The sequence below is a fragment of the Phlebotomus argentipes genome, unplaced genomic scaffold (assembly GCF_947086385.1).
Source record: "Phlebotomus argentipes unplaced genomic scaffold, Phlebotomus argentipes genome assembly contig_6, whole genome shotgun sequence".
NCBI lineage: Eukaryota > Metazoa > Arthropoda > Insecta > Diptera > Psychodidae > Phlebotomus > Phlebotomus argentipes.
In genome coordinates this window covers 4,650,140-4,667,170 of record NW_026776145.1, presented here as the reverse complement: position 1 = coordinate 4,667,170, position 17,031 = coordinate 4,650,140, and the positions used below count along the sequence as shown (strand labels likewise).

The 17,031-nt window shown below is 47.2% G+C and overlaps 6 protein-coding genes across 6 annotated transcripts; 1 reads left to right on the top strand and 5 right to left on the bottom strand.

Moving 5' to 3' along the window:
* Positions 1–620: 620 nt before the first annotated feature.
* LOC132260320 (ras-like protein 2) lies at positions 621–2,533 on the bottom strand. The gene is made up of 3 exons (XM_059758361.1): positions 2,314–2,533; positions 1,658–1,745; positions 621–1,586 (listed from the first exon to the last, which is right to left on the bottom strand). The coding sequence occupies exons 1-3, from the start codon at positions 2,386–2,388 to the stop codon at positions 1,177–1,179; spliced, it is 573 nt and encodes a 190-aa protein (XP_059614344.1). The 5' UTR covers positions 2,389–2,533; the 3' UTR covers positions 621–1,176.
* Positions 2,534–2,702: 169 nt separating this feature from the next.
* Positions 2,703–4,971, bottom strand: LOC132260303 (acetylcholine receptor subunit beta-like 2). The gene is made up of 4 exons (XM_059758336.1): positions 4,776–4,971; positions 3,529–4,713; positions 3,348–3,457; positions 2,703–3,272 (listed from the first exon to the last, which is right to left on the bottom strand). Exons 1-4 carry the CDS (start codon positions 4,846–4,848, stop codon positions 3,057–3,059), a joined length of 1,584 nt encoding a protein of 527 aa, XP_059614319.1. The 5' UTR covers positions 4,849–4,971; the 3' UTR covers positions 2,703–3,056.
* Positions 4,972–5,046: 75 nt separating this feature from the next.
* LOC132260312 (serine/threonine-protein kinase pelle) lies at positions 5,047–7,910 on the bottom strand. The gene is made up of 5 exons (XM_059758348.1): positions 7,523–7,910; positions 7,342–7,448; positions 6,478–7,146; positions 5,379–5,734; positions 5,047–5,315 (listed from the first exon to the last, which is right to left on the bottom strand). Exons 1-5 carry the CDS (start codon positions 7,688–7,690, stop codon positions 5,158–5,160), a joined length of 1,458 nt encoding a protein of 485 aa, XP_059614331.1. The 5' UTR covers positions 7,691–7,910; the 3' UTR covers positions 5,047–5,157.
* A 328-nt stretch (positions 7,911–8,238) lies between these two features.
* Positions 8,239–9,282, top strand: LOC132256580 (thiamin pyrophosphokinase 1). The gene is made up of 2 exons (XM_059753079.1): positions 8,239–8,592; positions 8,653–9,282. The coding sequence occupies exons 1-2, from the start codon at positions 8,358–8,360 to the stop codon at positions 9,279–9,281; spliced, it is 864 nt and encodes a 287-aa protein (XP_059609062.1). The 5' UTR covers positions 8,239–8,357; the 3' UTR covers position 9,282.
* Positions 9,283–9,399: 117 nt separating this feature from the next.
* Positions 9,400–13,624, bottom strand: LOC132256570 (recQ-like DNA helicase Blm). Its single transcript, XM_059753068.1, has 5 exons — positions 13,442–13,624; positions 13,232–13,376; positions 9,928–13,171; positions 9,562–9,858; positions 9,400–9,501 (listed from the first exon to the last, which is right to left on the bottom strand). The coding sequence occupies exons 1-5, from the start codon at positions 13,546–13,548 to the stop codon at positions 9,458–9,460; spliced, it is 3,837 nt and encodes a 1,278-aa protein (XP_059609051.1). The 5' UTR covers positions 13,549–13,624; the 3' UTR covers positions 9,400–9,457.
* A 230-nt stretch (positions 13,625–13,854) lies between these two features.
* On the bottom strand, positions 13,855–16,082 carry LOC132257272 (asparagine--tRNA ligase, cytoplasmic). The gene is made up of 4 exons (XM_059754153.1): positions 15,907–16,082; positions 15,579–15,781; positions 14,262–15,513; positions 13,855–14,202 (listed from the first exon to the last, which is right to left on the bottom strand). The coding sequence occupies exons 1-4, from the start codon at positions 15,938–15,940 to the stop codon at positions 14,018–14,020; spliced, it is 1,674 nt and encodes a 557-aa protein (XP_059610136.1). The 5' UTR covers positions 15,941–16,082; the 3' UTR covers positions 13,855–14,017.
* Positions 16,083–17,031: the final 949 nt, after the last annotated feature.

Here is a 17,031-nt window from a genome sequence, read left to right as displayed (position 1 = left end):
GGAATGATTACTCGGAATATTTTTGTGACATTTTCAACAAGTCTTTAGACGAAGAGATAAATTGTAGCATTTCACGAAATGGAAAAATTACAAGAAAATTGTCTGATTTGTATTCAATTGATCATCTCTAGAAGGAAATCGAAGAATTGGAAAAAGCAGACAAATTTTCTTCTTATCTAATTGATTTGTCGGCTATTTTTACTCCCACTCAGATAAGACACGCTCTAAAAATAGGGGTGCTCTTGAAACAGTGAAAGCAAAAATATGACGCAATGGAAACTTACGAACTACTTTACATTATCACACTTCTTAATTATGTGATAATTAGTAATGAAAATATCTGCCTATTGAGAATTTATTGAGAAATCAAAGCCAATCTATTTTTTTTCGTATTGACCAGAAAAACTGAGTGGTAGATCAAAATTGTCAAAATTGGGGGACTATTTTGATAATTACAGTATTAATTTTTTTCCTTCCATTATCTAAAATCACAGATTCAGTGATATGATAACACATGATACGACCAGAAATCTCAATGAAACACAGAAAATTTCCACACGACATTGAAAGACAATTTACAATTTAATAACATCAAAATATTATTTATTGTTAAAGTTCTTCACATTATCATCGACTACAATTTTCCATTTTGACATCGCAGCATTAAAGCTTAACAAATTAACGTTGTAAAATGTAAATAGAAAGTTACATACCGCTGCATTATCCCTAAAAATACACTTATTCGAAGTAGAGAAAGGAATTATGCAATTTAGCGATAATATAACACTTTTCCACTTATCAAATGAGTTGTAGAAAAAGAAAAAAATCTTTGTATGACAAGAGGGAGAAAATAGCTAGTTTACGAGCTTCCTATCTTATGTGCGCAACACGTAATTATTTACCTTATATTAGAAAACAAAATTTTTTTATAGTAAAAAAGAAAACATACAAGAGTACACAATCTTAGGAGTGAGAATGATATCCTCGAGACGCGTAACGAAGACGAATATTGCATGATTATCGAGATGAAGGACGCACTTTGAGCATCCCCTCGTGTATATTTAGAATATTAATTAGGCACCTGTTTCATCTCTCTTAATAAGTTAAGAACTCTCTCCTCCCATTTTTTGCTATATTTCGAGAAATTCAATCTTGTGCGGCAGTTTCTCACCGAAGTTAGAGAATTGTGCACTTTCGTTTGTTCCTCTTTTTGTACTTCTCCTCGAAGAAGGGCCTCTCGGCCTCCTGGAATTTCCTTACGATCCGCACGAGCTCGTGGAAGGCCTGATCCACGTTGACGCGGTGCTTGGCACTGCACTCAATGTAGGGAATGCCCAGCTGGCGGCACAGCTGCTGCGCCTCTTCCAGCGACACTCGGCGCTGTGCCTCGAGATCCGACTTGTTGCCCACGAGAATCATTGGGAACTCGTCGCGATCCTTCACGCGGAGGATTTGCTTCTGGAATTTGGCGATCTCCATGAAACTCGAGTGGTCCGTGAGGGAGAAGACAAGGAGGAATCCCTCTCCGGACCGCATGTATTGCTCTCTCATGGCACTGAACTCCTCCTGGCCGGCCGTGTCGAGAACTGCAAGGGAACAGAGAGACACTGTCAGTTTAGCTCCCAAGGCGCAAAAGGACTTTCTCGAAGACACTCACTGTCCAACTTGGCCGGGACATCGTCAATCACGCACTGCTTCGTGTAGGAGTCCTCAATTGTGGGGTCGTAGTCGGTGACGAAGTAGCTCTGGAAGAAGAAAAGTCCGTATTGAATTGACTGGCCAGATTCTTGACCCGCCTTGATTGCCCATATGGCGGAATGTGGATTGTCTTAATTATTCGCAGCACGATTACACAATTGCCTCGCTATTTTTGCTTATTAATTATGCCTGTGTGAGTGGGATTCACTCCTCCGGCTCCTCCCAGTGACTCAGAAGCTCCACTTCCGGCCTCATCATTGCCGAGTCGCTGCGAGGAGAGGCTCTCACGTCCTCTCAGGCTCCGCTCGAGCGAGTTTCCTTGCCCCTTCCGGGTGTCTCGCGACATTGCCCGCCACGGATGTCTATTTTTGGATGCGCGGGGGCGCGTTCGAGGTTCACAATGCTCGTGATTGCATGTATTTCGGGCCCGAAGCGAACTTTATTGTGTTGGTTCGTCGCTCTTTTTCGCTCTCTTCGAGGGAGTCTTCTGTGATGATTTTCCCCAAAAAGGCCCTCCTGGCCACGATTTTTTCCACATGACATGCAGCCAGAAGATGCCCAGGAGTGTAATAAACCCAAAATGTGTCAATTCTACAGAAAGTACAGCTAAATCACCTGAATAAACTGAATTGTAAGTGCGGACTTTCCTACTCCGCCTCCACCGACAACGACCAATTTGTAGTGAGACATTTTGCAATGGCACTCAATTTGACGAGATTGGAACACAGTATTGGCACACTTGGGATGCTTTTCACGCAATAATTATCTCTAAAAATGCCTCAAATTGCCACAAGAAAGTGTTTACAGAAGAAGGTGGCAAAAACACAAACACACTGAACTTACAACCGCGAGTGACAAGCTTACACACATTGCAATTGTCCGTTTGTACACTGCAAATCACGCATTATCCACTTAAAGAAGTTACAATTTTTCAAAATATTACCAATTATTGTCTCTTGAAAGTTTGAAGATGTTTTTTTGCGGCTGATAAAGACCTTAATTGAAGTGATATCTGTGGGAAAACGTGTAATTTTCATACAAAATGAGCAGATAGAAATTGACTAGTTCATTCCCATTTTTGCAGTGTGGAGCTGCTGAGGAATTTCAGCGTAAAGAATTCATTCGCACGAGAAAGAGGTAACTATACGCGCTCAACTCACACTAATTCGTTCCTTCATTCATGAATACGCAACATCCCTCAGCGCCCTCTATCTTCCGGGACCACAAACGCGCCTCTTAACTGGCCGTAGTGGCTAAAAGACCAAAAGAAGCTTTCAGGGGTATCAACGTCGATGTTTGCGCTCTACTTTGAGTATACAGTTAACATTCGAGTAATCACTAATATTGCGAGGGCATCTCTAGTCGAGCTTCATACGGATTATATCCGGCGGAAGCATGAAGTTGTTCTTCCTCAGCGGAATCTCACTCAAGAGCTGGTCCACAGGCGCACGCAAGTCGTACAGCGAGGGACTCTGGAAAATAATGCCGATGGTGCCGAAGATGCAAGTGCTCGTGAAGACCCACAGGAAGAAGCGATCCAACACCATTGAGATGAATTTCCAATCCTCAACAATCTACGGAGTGGCGATAAATTGTTTTCATCACATATTCAAGCCTCTCGAGGGCCTTTGTATTGATTTCTTTCTCACCTCATTGTCTTTGTCGGCATCCTTAATGTGCTGAGCGATGAAGCGAACACTCTTCATCGCCTGCATGAGTTCTGGGGTCACTTGACGGGGGAACATTTGCTCAGACTCCACTGAATCCCCGGGGAAATATTCCAAATATTAGTACGAATTGAGCGGAAGAGGAAAAGCGAAAAATTCTTACCGGAGGAATGGGCGTGATTGCCGAGATTATCGCAACTCCCATCGGCGTTCTCTTTGTACTCTCCGGGAAAGTCGCTAATGCTGTCGCGCACGTCAATCTCATTCGTGTAGCCGTTGCTGGGCGTTGTGTCGTCGTAGTCCGGGAGGCTGTAGTGCGTTCGCCGCATCATCATGAGCTTGGGCATGAAGTTGAGGAAGATGCTCCGCATTAATGGCGGCATGTTGTGCGTCGAGGGAGACCTGAAGTGGATGTTGAGGACGCAAACGGTGGTCCACACGGAGAGCGAGACGAGGATCATGGTGAAGAGGAGGTATTTCCCGAGCAGTGGCACTGCCAGACTCGTGGGTGGGATGATTTCGGCCAGCAGGAGGAAGAACACAGTCAGCGACACAAGGATTGAGATGCATAGAGTGACTTTCTCGCCAGAATCGCTGGGCAGATAGAAGACGAGCACTGTGAGGAACGTCAGAGCGATAATTGGAATGATGAGGTTGACTGTGTAGAAGAGCGTCTTGCGTCGCATGGTTAGCTTGAAGGTGATGTCAGAGAAGGGCTCAGTGCAGCACGGATAGTACTCTTCATTCCTGCTGGCAGGCACTTCCAGGATATCCCACTCCACTGAGAGATAGAACTCGGACAAATCAATGCCAATCAGCACTAGATTGCTGCCCTGCACTTGATCCAGGTGTTTCAGATCCACTTGAGCGCCGTTATAAGTCCAGGAGCCGAATTTCATGAAGCACGTCTGCTCATCAAAAGGGAAATACTCAACGTTGATCTCGCAGGAAGACTTGTAGATGGCCGGTGGTTCCCAGAAAACCTCCCCGGTGTACTTCAGCGTGGCCTTTGTCATGAGGGTGACTTCGTAGTTCCCGTCCCAGTTGTTGTACAGCACAATATCGGGCAGCCAGATCTGCTCTGATGGCACATACAGCATCTCCACGCCGCCGTACTCTTCAGGATCCCATCGCAGCTTGTAGTCGAACCACTTCTGCTTCACCCAGAGATTCGTGGTCATCACCTGATTCTTTAGGTTGACCTCAATCAACTGCGACAGCTTCAGGCCCAGCCACACAGTCAGAGTCTCTGTGTTGTTCACCACAGGCCTGATGAGGCGGTTGTAGTTGCTCAGGAGATCATCGTAGAGCCTCTTGGCGTCCGGATTGGCTTCCATTTGCTCCACATCTGCAAAATTCAGCCACTTTGAGGATTTTTCCTAGCGAGAAACACACCCAAAAAACACTCACCGAAGCGCCCTCGAACATTTTCACTGAGAGCCAGAATTACAACCACGGAAAACACTATCTTCCCACCCACCATCCTTCACTGCACTTCCTGGCCACGTAAAGAGGCACCACCAGAGAGAAAGTAAACAGCCACAAAGTTCCCACCCAGTGGATTCACAATCGATACCCTGCCGAAGGAGAATCCGCTTGATGTGCGCATGCAAACTTGTGCATTTTTCACTGGTACACGCGCGAGATGCTGCGAAAGCTCCCGAAGGGTGGAAAGCTCGACTAACAACAAGCTTTTCTCACAGGAAAATCATTTATATAAAGTCCTAGTAGAATGTAATGTTATATATGTTACCGCAAAACCCAAAGAGTCGCGCTTCGGAATTGTTGAGCATCACAAGCAGATTTTCGTGTTGAAGAACGACAGAACCTTCACCATCTCAGGACGATCCTCGGGTCTGTCGGCTGTGCAATAACGTCCAAGATTAATTATCATCGAGCACGCCCTCTTCGTGTTATCATCAGCAGGGACGGTCTTGTCGATCAATTGATCTGCGAAAGTGAGAGAAACATTGTTTAGTATTGTACTGAGTGGGATAAAGAGCTCAACATTACCTATAGAAGCGTTCTCTGCACACGCCGACATGATGTGCTTCGTGAGGAATTTGTGCGAGCGCTTGTGGTCGTACGCTCGTAATCCGGTCACCAGTTCGAATAGCACCACGCCATAGCTGAATGTGTCCACCTTTGTGCTGAGGCTGCGATTGGCCAGGAACTCCACCGGCAAGTAAGGCTTCGTGCCGTACACGCGAGACACTTCCATGGAGTTGTCCTCAGCATTAGGGCCTTCTCTGGCCAGACCGAAGTCTCCAATACGCGGCTGGCAGCAGGGATCCAGGAGAATATTCGCAGGCTTGATGTCGCCGTGAATCAGCGGCTTCTCCTTGAAGGTGTGCAGATATTGAAGGCCCCTGAAAACACCAAAGAAAATAGTTTTTCATCTTCATCGCACTCTGGAATTTCAATGACATTATCGAGAACAATCAGATTTTACCGATAAATCTCTCTTATTGTTTCGCATCGCCTCAATTTTCACCGTTTCACTATCAATTCCTTCTCTGCAATCGTAGAGATCTGAGTAGTAGTTTGGGAAACAATGTCTAAAACGAATGTGAAGGAGCTGACGAAGCTCCAACTCCAATTCGACGAGTACAGTGGGGAAATTGATAAATACATCCATGTCCTGAGTGATGCTGCCAAAGATGTGCTCTTCGAGTGGACAGATAAAATTCAGCCTGAAGGTCATTATGACTTGGCTAAAGCTCAGGCTCGCAATATTGTGATGAAATTCATCCTGGACAGTCTTCGGTCCTTCAAGAAACTCCTCCCGCCTTTCGATCGACGTCCCCATCCCAAGGAAACTCTCTCGGACGTGATTAATTCTATTGTAGGGGAATTTCGAACATTCAATGCGGTTTTCCCCGGAAATAACAAAACTTTTTCTTCCAGAAGAAATCCTCAGTGAAAGCTTCTCCAAGGAAATTCCCAGCGGAGCGCCCCAGCAATGCAGAGATGCGTCAGAAGCAGCAAGAATTGCTCGACAATTCGCCAGACGGCGGGGATTTCCTGAAGAATTTGCCCCTCCCACGAGCCGGCGTTTTCTGCTACATGGCAATTGTAAACAAGAGCGCAGCGAAATAAATCTCTAGCTCACCTGGCTGTTCCCTTGGCAATGTTGATCCTCTGAGACCACGAGAGCGGCTCCAGTGGCCGGAAGAGTCGCTGCTCCAGGGAGCCGCCGGTCATCAGCTGATAGACCAGACACGGCTCGTCGCCGTTGATGCTGTACCCATAAAGTGGGAGGATGTTGTCGTGGCGACAGGAGTTGAGGTAGCGCAGCTCATTGAGGCTCTGCTGCATCTGGATCTTGTTGGCCTCCGCATTTCCCGTTCCGCGATATTCAATCTTCTTGATGGCAACCGCCGTGAACTTCCACACGCCCTGATACACTGTGCCAAAGCCACCCTTGCCCAGGATACTCTTATCACTCCAGCTGTTCGTCGCCTCCACGAGTTCTTGGTAGTCAATTTGCGGAATGGTGCTGGCGTAGTCTGAGAAGTTCTTTATATCCACACCCGCCGACGACTCGGCGCCCTCTTGTTCTTCATTGTTCTCCGTGCTGACCAGGGCTCTTGGGCCGTTCAAGATCTTTGCATTGGTGGACTTCCGGGCGCCCTTCTGCTCCTCAGTCACCGCAGTCTTGTCCTGAATGTCCATCCTCCCCATGAGGACGCTTATGCGCGGCTGGCCGCTGTTCAGCATCCGATGATACCGCCGATCCACGAGATTCTTGATTGCGTCCATGGCCCAATACTGGTTTATTCTGAAGAGAAAATACACCCCAAGTCAGTACAGTGCACTTATTGCGCAATTGATTAAGTCATGCAACTCCAATGATAGCAAAAACTCATCTAAATCGATGAGATTAACTTTCTCGCGCGTGAATATTGCTTAATAAATTGTCATTGCGTCTGCGATGAGCTGTTTCTGGCATCACTGAAATTTCTGGGGAACTCACTTGTCTAGATGAAAGAACAATTCCGTCACGTTGTGATTCTGGTCACTCCACATCGTCAGAAGTTCATCGGCTGGGGAATTCCCAATCAGCATTTTGCGTTTGATTTCCTAATGCGGCGAAAGAGAAAGTTTTGGATGAGTTTACAAATAAATCGCCACTTTCACCCTGTCAGGAGACTCACCTGAAGATCCGCCGCTTTGTAGCCCAATTGCTTTGCCAAATCCTTCCACACGTCGTTCTCATTCAGAATCCTGCACAGCAATTCCCGTTCCTGGGCGGGCATGTCCACAAGGTTCATGTGGCTGATTTCAACCGAACTCCGGGGCCCTTTGTCACTGCGCTTCTGCATGGCTGCACAGCTGATTAGCACTTTGACCAGGATAGCAGCTTGAAATCAGAGAAACTGTCCGGGAAACACTGATCTGTTCACCACAACTGCCTAGCAGCAACTGAAGCCGCCCAGTTGATTCCCCAAGATGTGCCTCAACGGTAAACGACGCTGACTAATCGGACTGTGAGGAATTTTGGAGCCAGCGAAGCTATAGCAAGAGTGGGAATCAGAAGACAACTGTTGGATTCTCCGATGACGTCACGGAAACAAAGAGGCTGTCAAGTGCAGAAACATCGGTGTTTATGATATGTTTCACGCATGTTTCAACCTCGATTTTAACTCATATTCAACATCTTTGGAAGTCTTACAGAGTTTTGCGCGAAGCAAATAGCAATTAAAACGAATTTTCCATAAAAACTCTTAGAACATATGAATTGTCCTCCTGCAAAAAATAAATTTTCTACAAAATGTTATGCTTCAATGAGACTTCACAGCGCCCTCACCGCGTGCGTGACCAATCTCTAAAGTGTATCAGCTGTCAAGCTGAGCGTCCAACAAACACGCTTTCTGGCATCTCACCTTTTTGCCCCAAATTACCCCCAATTCCACCGTGATTGTGGCAATAAAGCACCTTTCGCCGCTGCGGAATGACCAGTGAGTCAGAAAAGTAAGCCAGACAGCGTGCATGCTGTTTCGCGTGGGAACAAATTGTGTGGCAAAATTGTTAGAAGTGCAGCAAAAAAGTTGGACGATGCAGAAAATGCAGCTCAACAATACCATATCCGGAGTAAAAAGTACTACCTGGACACCTGAAAACTACCTCACGGCATCACGACTGAAGGAGGAACTCTACGCAGTGATGATCCTCAATAGACCCATTAATTTGGATGAGGAATTCGTGGTGGAACTCTGGAATTCTGGTGAGAGATATAAAGTTTGCCTTTGAAGGGATTTGTGGATGATTTCCTGGTGTCTTTCAGCTCAAATTCGACACACAGTTGATGGGGGCACAGACAGATGGATGCAGTTTGTGAAGAGTCAGTCCACAAAAAGAGAGATCCTTAATCCGGACATCGTGACAGGAGATTTCGACTCCGTCAATCCAGAAACGTTGCAGCACATGGAGAGTCTCAACTGTGACATTGTGCGGACGCCAGATCAGGATGAGACAGATTTCACGAAGGCCCTGAGACAGCTGGTGCCCCGTCTAATGATGCGCGAAGTGAGCACTGTGATTGTTTTAGCCGAAACATCTGGCAGAATAGACCAAATCATGGGGAATATCAACACGCTCTTCAAGGCTCAGGCCTTCGCCTCTCGCATAAGGATCTTCATTCTGTCCAGCAACTCCCTGAGCTGGCTTCTGTCGCCCGGACACCACTGTATTGACATCCCCCCAGAAACGCTCCGGCAGAGGCTCTGGTGCGCCCTGATTCCCGTCGGGCGGAAGTGCGTGCTGACAACGAAGGGTCTCAAGTGGGACATGACACAGCAAACCATCAACTTCGGCGCCCTCGTCAGCACCAGCAACACATACAATGGCGCCCCCATGGTGGAGATCTCATCCAGCGATCAAGTGTTGTGGTCCATGGGCACTGTTAGAGACTAAATGGCACTTCTGACTTAAGACGTGACAATATTGAGCACCTCATTGCAATTATTCCGTAGGAAGTCGACTGTAAAAATGCTTGTTACTGCTGTTCAATAAATTTTACGTTGGGAAAACTGGGCATTGTATCAAATACTAATTTATAGAAGCATTTATTAAACGAAGGTACTCAATCCCTAACCCTTTCTACTGGATCCTGGTAGCGGCATGAGCTGAAGAGCTGTAAAACATCATCGAATTAGTCTTCAAAGTCACTTAAATTGGTCCTAAAGCCACTCACATCGCGATGGTCCTGCACGTGCCGAGCTGGTCTTGCCTCCTCTGCCCGCCGTGGCCACTGTCCTGGCCAATTTCTTCGGTGACGCTTTTTTCGGCGATCTCTTCTTCGTGGCCCTCTTTTTGGGCGATGCTTTCTTGCGAACAGTTCGCCGGAAGCGCTTCTTCGAAGCTCCTCCCCAGGATCTCTTCCTCTTCTGTCCACTTAGTCTTCCCTCCAGCGCCAGCTCAGACCAGTTGGTCTCACCGTCCTCCTCATCAAAGGTGTCCTGGCTCTGCTCCTTAGCGTCGATCATGATGGCTGCAAAATGGTATTTGTTAATTTATGCGAAATTCCATTGAACACACTCAACTGCAAATCGATACTCACAAATCTTGAAAGCTGCGTAATTTTGCGTAATCTCTAGCAACAGCTTTCCAAACTTCTCGAAATTAGCCGCTGTGATGTGAGGCAGTCGCATCATCTCCTCCTTTGTGGCCGGCATCACTTTGGACATTTGCTTGATGGTCTGCATGTTGATCAGACTGGCAATTGGCACGTGATGCTCCGCCGCAAGAATCTTCAGCTTCTCCAGCAGATCATTATAGCACTTCTCCTCGAGATCCAGGAGCTCCTTGCCGAGTTCCGAGTCCTCAAGGGAAGACACAAACACTTCCTCGAGCTTGGGCTTCTCCTTCTTGGCGCCTTCCTTCTTCTTGTTGCGCGCAAACATTATCGTCACTTTCTTATCAATCAGTTGCTGGATCACCGGTCCAATGCGAACATACGCTTGCGGAATGTCGTTCGAGAAGATAATCTCTTCCCTCAAGTAACTCTCCAGGACCATTTTGTGCAACAGTCGATTGATGTCATTGCGATCCCAGTCAGCCATGCAACCGTGGTATCTGCTCTGGTGATGATTGTTGTCCTTGATCTTCTTATTCTCGCTCCCCTTGAACACCTCCACGAGATGCAACAATGTGAACCGATTGCTTCCGCTGCACAAATCTCTCACGCACCTCACAACCTCCTTGGCCATATTCGTGGCATCAATGGTCTCGTACTCTCCGATCTTCAGGCAGTTATCGCAGGCGCTCTGGCGATTCTGCAGACACTGCTCGCGCGTAAAGTGCTCAGCGAAGTAATTCAGCTGCAGTGAACGCCTGCAATCCGTCATGTTCTCGCAGTAAGCGACAATCCGGTAGAGATTCTGAATGTGCACCTGCTTCACGTCGAATGCGATGCTTGTATCCTTGTCCAGCATGTTCATGTACCGCCTCATGTCGCTGTAGTTGTAATAGAGAATGCAGGTGGCCAAATCGCCGTCTCTTCCCGCTCTTCCGGACTCCTGGTAGTATCCCTCAATGGACTTAGGCATCGAGTAGTGCAGCACATACCGAACGTCTGGCTTATCGATGCCCATCCCGAATGCGATAGTGGCACACACGACTTTAACGAACTCCGTGACCCACTCCTGCTGCACGCTTTCCCTGGTTAGATCACTGAGGCCCGCGTGGTAGCTCTTCGCCTTGATGCCCGCCTCTTTCAGCTTAGTAGCCATCGTGTCGCACTCATTGCGCGACAGACAATATACAATCCCGCTCTTCGTCATGTACTTGCTCTTGATCAAATTGATGATCTCCCCAATCGTCGAGGTGCCTTTCTTGGGCATCACAATGTACTTGAGATTCGGCCTGTTGAAGCTGGAGAGGAACCACTTGCATTTTGACATTTCCAATTGCTTCAGGATGTCGATCCTCACTCGTGGCGTGGCTGTGGCGGTGAGAGCGATCATCGGCACGCTTGGATATCTCTGTCGCAGCAGGTTCAGTCTCTTGTAGTCAGGCCTGAAGTCGTGCCCCCATTGAGAGACACAATGCGCTTCGTCAATCACAAATCGAGCAATGTGTCCACGACTGTACAGCTTGTCTAGCATTTGCTTCACGCGGTCCGAAGCGCTGATCTTCTCAGGTGTAACATACAATAGTTTAATCTTGGGCGGATTGCACTCCAGATCCTTGAATATGGCGAGAGTCTCTTGCCAGGAAATATTTCCCGACATATGCTTGGCATTTATGTCCAAGAAAGAGAGCTTGTTGCATTGATCGTGAATCAGAGACTTTAGCGGGCTGATGACTATTGTCACTCCTTCAGCCATAACAGCGGGCAGCTGATAGCAGAGCGACTTCCCACCTCCTGTGGGCATGAGGACGAAACAATCCATGCCCAGGAGCGTCGCATTAATCACTTGCAACTGATTGGGTCTGTATTCACGCAACCCGAAAACATCCCTGAACTTTCTCTGCATCTCATTGGAATGACTGTAGGATTGTGAGTCGAATTCTCCAGTCGTTCCGTCATTCCTCACGCCAGCGTGGAAGTTTCCCATCACATTGGCATACTTAATCTCCAATTTCTCTTCCGTGGGACTCAGACAGCTGTCGATGATGTACTGCGTCTCCGTCTCTTGCTGCCTCACCGTCTTGGCACTCACGAAACCCTCTTTGCCCGCCGGAATGAACGATTTGCTGGTACTGGGCGCTTCTGTGAAGTCCTCAATTGAGTACTTCTGCCACCCATCGTCATCCACCTCCGTAAAGGCATTGTCTATCCACTGCGTTCCGCTGGTCTTCGACACAGGATCGAAATCCTTAACTTTCTTGTCATTGTACATCGAAAACCGACTTTGATCTTTCAGAGACTCCTCCTCAACTTGTCCCATCAGTTCGTCGATCTCGTCATCTCCTAAGAAATCACTGTTCACAGGTTCGTCCATAATCGACAAAACATCGCTTCTCTTCGTCTTCGGCGTGAATTTTCTCTTTATACCAGACGTTACGGAAGACTCTGCAGCTCCACCATAGAGAGATTCTAACACAGATCCCGAGCCGTTTGGCGTTGGCTGCATGTCGACATCATCCTGAATACTCTGAAGAGCAGGAACGGCGCATTCTCTTAACTTGCTTTCCACCTTGTTTCTGAGAGCTTTCAGTTTGGCGAACGTGATTGTCTGGAATCCTTCGATTGTCTTGAAGTGATGTAATGGAATTCTGTCCATGATTTTGCAGTATCTTTCCATGGTTTCAATGTAAATATCTTTTAGTTTATCCCTGTTCATGACTCCATCCTCCGTGAGCTCTCTGCGATTTTTCGTCCTCGTGACAAAGTCGTCTAAAGTGGGGTCAAACTGCATCTTCAGCTGAGGTTTCGCCAAAGACAGGGCAGGAGGAGTCGCAGCCATGCAGAGCATATCTAAGTCATCCTTGGGCGGAGATTTACAGTTATCCAGCTGAAGAGTTCTTTTCACGCTCTCCCTTTCAGCTGGTATTTTTTGCAGATTCTCCTGCACTTTCTTCATTGCCGACGCATATTTCTCATTACTGCTCATTAAGTCATCGGAAAGTCTCTCCAATGACTTGGAAATGTCGATCTTGGGAGGAGTTTTCTCGAGAGTCGTCTTTGTTTTTGCATCAGTCACCCCATATTTGATCAACAGGGATTCAAAGTCGGTCCTGCTGACTCTATCCTCCCTTCCCGGAGGTGTACTTTCGATCCTGACCGGAGTGCTCTTCCTTGAGCTGTCGTCGTCGCTGATCTCTATACATTCCATCCTTCTGGGCACCTTCGGCTGAAACTGAAGCACATCCTGAATTAACAGCTAAGCCAGAAAAGAAAAACAATGCGATAAGATTACCTTCTTCCTCGGTTTCGTGCTCAAGAGACTCGGGGAGCCTTCATCGCTCGCCTCCTTCGAAGCATTCAGCAAATCCAAATTCTCTTTCAGCACACTCTTGCTAACCAATCCGCTCTTATCAGGATTCGAGGATTCAATGGGAGGCCTGTAAGATTCGCACGCAAAACATCCTCAAAAGCTCGTATCCTTGCTATAAAACAAGTATCTTACTTGTCTTCCACTTGTCCTTTGGGAATTCTTTTGATAAACGCCGTCAACTGTGGTTGCCTGGTCTTATTCTTTGCGGAGATACTCAAAAAGTTCGGCTTCTTGGACATGTCACTAATTCCATCAATTTCCAGGCTTGAAAATCAAGAAAAATTGGAGAAAATCACTGGAGCTTTCCCTTTGGCCTAACCTCACTTTCAAGCTTCTTTGACAATTTGATCCCGCCTTCGATACTAGCACCTCTACCGGGATTTTTTCAAAGTAATTTGCATGAGTGTTTGCAGAATTTCACTTTTCTCGGTAATTCTTACTAAATCTACTAAATGTAGTGATTGCCTGCGATTCCCAATAAATCCAGATAGTGAGGTGCATTATTGTTCGACTTCAGAGTTTTATAAATTTTACAAATCATAAAATATTCTTTGAGTTTCTTTCATTCCCAGATTTATTGAAGCTATTGAAGAGAATTTATCAAGAGTTAAGTCACGGATCTTGTATAAATAATTGAGAATGCATAGTATTTTGAATATTGTAGGACAAATGTGTGCAAATGCGATTCAAGTACCGCTGAAAGTTGATCTACGGTCGGCAGCGCTCCAGGAATCTCGGATAGAGACACACCTCGCGGATGTGATAGCGGTTGAGGATCCAGCACATGAACCTCTCCAGCCCCAATCCGTATCCGCCATGCGGCTGAGTGCCGTACACGCGCTGATCCGTGTACCAATAGTAGGGCGTCGGATCGATCCCCTCGCGTTTGTAGCCTGGAAAAAGTAACACAGATCAAGACAGACTCAAATCAAGAAACTTTCCACAATCTCACCCTCGAGAAGTTCGTCGTAGTTGGAAATCCTCATGGATCCGCCAACAATTTCTCCCACATTCGGCAGCAGAACGTCCACACTCTCAGTCAGCGATGCGTCTTCCGGACAGCGCGACATGTAGAATGACTTGATCTGAGCCGGGAAGCGACACAGCATGATGGGCTCGTTGATGGCGTCGGTCATCTTGCGCTCAGGCGCTTCTGGGATGTCCTCGCCGTGCTCATAGAACGTCCCGTCGTCCTTCGTCACGTTGTTCTCGCGCAGCCACTTGATGGCGTCGCTGTAGTTCATCCTACGGAAAGGCCTCTTGGGCGGCACAAAGCCCGGGTTGAGCTCCTCCACCAGATGCCCGTAGGGGCTCTTCAGCACGCGCTCCACCACGTCACAGACGAGATCCTCCAGTCTGTCCAGCAGATCGTCGAACGTGATGAAAGGACACTCGCCCTCAATGTGACTGTACTCAGCCAAGTGGCGGCGCGTTCTGCTCTGCTCCGCCCGATAACTCTGCGCGATGCAGTACACGTCCCCAAGCGAGGGCATGCACGTCTCTAAGTACAGCTGAGAGCTCTGCGTGAGATAAGCCTGCTCACCGAAGAAGTCCAGCTTGAAGAGCGTCGCTCCGCCCTCAACTTGCGTCTGCACAAGCGTTGGCGGGTTCACTTCCGTGTATCCACGATCAGCATAGTGACTGCGGAAAGCCTGGAGTATCACTGAGCGCATCTTCAGGATCTTCGATGTGTTCTCGCCCCGAATCATGATGTGCCTGTTATCCAGCTGCACATCTGGATGCGCTTCCTCATTGAGAATCGTGTCCGCCCCGCCAGCTGGAGCCAATCCCACCAATTCCCAGTAGTCCACATGCAACTCATGGCCTCCAGGGGCAGTTTTACCCTCCGGCACGGCCTTCAGGGTGCCGAAAAGCTGCACTGAAGACTCAGTGGAGAGAACAAGAGCCTCATAGGTCTGACAGAGAAGATCTGTGAGCACACACTGCAGGAATCCCGTGCCATCTCGCAGAGTGATGAACATGAGACCTTTTCCCTGGCGTCTGAGTCGATGAACCCATCCGTAGATGCGCACTCGCTGCTCCCGGAAATTTTGTCCGTCAACAATTTTCACTCTCTGCGCCTCAGGAAGCGACGCATCCTGCTCAATCTTCAGCTTTCGAGCCTCCTCGAGGTTCTGCTCCCGCTTCTTCGCGTCTTCCTCCTCGCGTTTGTTCTTCTCTGCGCTCTTATGGCTCTCGCGCACCTGCATAAATGCAATGCAGATCGAAATTACATCATCCTTTGTTATGCACCATTATTTGCACTCACCCAAATCTTCTGGATCTTCTTCAGCTGAGACTTGGCCGCTGGCTCGAAGCTTCCCGACGTCTCATCCTTGGCATCCACGTAAATTGTAGGGAAAGGCTCCCGTCCGGCGTGCCTCATCGCCCTCAGGATGGTCTTGAACGGGCTGCCCTCACTCCCATCGCCTGTCTCATCGCTGCCACGCTTCTCAGACGTGTAAATCTCACCTGTAAAGCCACCGGATAAAAAAAATTAGGGATGTTTTGCAGAAAAACAGCAATCAAAGGTTATAAAGCCCGTTGTCAGACTCTCACTCGAGTTTCTCCACTCATTGCATCATATTTCCACTCACCAATTGATAATTTCTCCATTTCCTTCTCTGGCATCTTAACCTGATCACTGGGAAACTGGCGTTTGTGGGAAAATGTAGGTGTTTTCCGGCGTTTTATAAGATTTTCCACGTTTTATGTCCACCACGTCCACCACTACCACTGCAGTTTTTTTTGCATTGCGACAAAAACGCCTCTGGCGGAAATATTTCAAAGTCTTCGCAAGTGAATTTTTTGTCGGTTCTTGTTTGGTTTTCACCGTTTTCGTCGAAGGAGAAAAAAGACACACAAGATCGCAGGTTTTTTTTCGTGAGATTATCATAAAAAAACGGTTTTCCAAGAAGTTAAAGCGAAATAAAGTGCAATTATTATGGAAAAAGAGGAGAAGAGCTTTTTCAGTTTTCCTTTGGAGCATTTGGCGCCGTTCATCGCAAAACATCTGAGCTTTGCGGATTTGGGCGATTTGATGCTTAAGACTGTGCCAACAATCGACTTTGAGGGGCCCGAGGAAAAACCTATTTCTCATGAAATGCTCAAATTCGTCAGCAAGCATTGTCAGGGACAGAAAAAGATCAATATCGTACTGAAGAGCTGTCGATGTCCGGAAAATCTGCCCGATGATTCCAATGATACGGATTGGCTACATACATAGATCTTCTTGAGGAATCCACTTCTGGTAGTGGTAGTTGTTGGCGTCAGTGGCTCATATAAAGAAGAATTTTCAAGTATGCCAACCACAAGGCCAAGCAGGACTCCAAGAGCTGTTTTCGTTCTTTTCGAGAACTGCAAGCACCTCTTCCAAGTATCATTGAGTCATTGCTTCTTTTCACTTCATATTCGTGCGTTTAGAATAACACGAAGAGCACGAAGCTATCCACCAACCTCATACTGATCAGTTTCATTCCGTAACACTACATTGCCCAGAATTCTCCACATTCTTCAAAGATTCTGAACAGCAAATGCCAAATGTAAAGTCTTCACTGCGCTTCTCCAGAATTGTGAGCTAAAAGAATTTTACAATTTCCAGCAATTATTATCAAAGGATTTCTTTTGCAGAACATTCGTGAAATACTAAGGATAAGATTAATAATTGCAACACATCGAAAGAGTAGGCAATTTAATTGTTTCCTTTGATTTGAGCCAAAAAT

What these genes read in the sequence shown, in the direction of transcription:
- LOC132260320 (XM_059758361.1), bottom strand. Translation starts at nt 2,388, where the DNA reads ATGTCTCACTACAAATTGGTCGTTGTCGGTGGAGGCGGAGTAGGAAAG. An exon ending in TTACAATTCAGTTTATTCAG is followed by an intron (nt 1,746 to 2,313) that starts GTGATTTAGCTG and finishes TTCTTCTTCCAG; the next exon opens with AGCTACTTCGTCACCGACTA. An exon ending in TGTCCCGGCCAAGTTGGACA is followed by an intron (nt 1,587 to 1,657) that starts GTGAGTGTCTTC and finishes GTTCCCTTGCAG; the next exon opens with TTCTCGACACGGCCGGCCAG.
- LOC132260303 (XM_059758336.1), bottom strand. Translation starts at nt 4,848, where the DNA reads ATGGTGGGTGGGAAGATAGTGTTTTCCGTGGTTGTAATTCTGGCTCTC. An exon ending in AAATGTTCGAGGGCGCTTCG is followed by an intron (nt 4,714 to 4,775) that starts GTGAGTGTTTTT and finishes TGAATTTTGCAG; the next exon opens with ATGTGGAGCAAATGGAAGCC. An exon ending in ATGCCGACAAAGACAATGAG is followed by an intron (nt 3,273 to 3,347) that starts GTGAGAAAGAAA and finishes GCCACTCCGTAG; the next exon opens with ATTGTTGAGGATTGGAAATT.
- LOC132260312 (XM_059758348.1), bottom strand. Translation starts at nt 7,690, where the DNA reads ATGCAGAAGCGCAGTGACAAAGGGCCCCGGAGTTCGGTTGAAATCAGC. An exon ending in TTGTTCTTTCATCTAGACAA is followed by an intron (nt 7,147 to 7,341) that starts GTGAGTTCCCCA and finishes TTTTCTCTTCAG; the next exon opens with AATAAACCAGTATTGGGCCA. An exon ending in TGCAGAGAACGCTTCTATAG is followed by an intron (nt 5,316 to 5,378) that starts GTAATGTTGAGC and finishes TCACTTTCGCAG; the next exon opens with ATCAATTGATCGACAAGACC.
- LOC132256580 (XM_059753079.1), top strand. Translation starts at nt 8,358, where the DNA reads ATGCTGTTTCGCGTGGGAACAAATTGTGTGGCAAAATTGTTAGAAGTG. An exon ending in GGTGGAACTCTGGAATTCTG is followed by an intron (nt 8,593 to 8,652) that starts GTGAGAGATATA and finishes GGTGTCTTTCAG; the next exon opens with CTCAAATTCGACACACAGTT.
- LOC132256570 (XM_059753068.1), bottom strand. Translation starts at nt 13,548, where the DNA reads ATGTCCAAGAAGCCGAACTTTTTGAGTATCTCCGCAAAGAATAAGACC. An exon ending in GCACGAAACCGAGGAAGAAG is followed by an intron (nt 13,172 to 13,231) that starts GTAATCTTATCG and finishes GATGTGCTTCAG; the next exon opens with TTTCAGCCGAAGGTGCCCAG. An exon ending in TTACGCAGCTTTCAAGATTT is followed by an intron (nt 9,859 to 9,927) that starts GTGAGTATCGAT and finishes ACCATTTTGCAG; the next exon opens with CCATCATGATCGACGCTAAG.
- LOC132257272 (XM_059754153.1), bottom strand. Translation starts at nt 15,940, where the DNA reads ATGCCAGAGAAGGAAATGGAGAAATTATCAATTG. An exon ending in AGAAGATCCAGAAGATTTGG is followed by an intron (nt 15,514 to 15,578) that starts GTGAGTGCAAAT and finishes GCATTTATGCAG; the next exon opens with GTGCGCGAGAGCCATAAGAG. An exon ending in CTACGACGAACTTCTCGAGG is followed by an intron (nt 14,203 to 14,261) that starts GTGAGATTGTGG and finishes TACTTTTTCCAG; the next exon opens with GCTACAAACGCGAGGGGATC.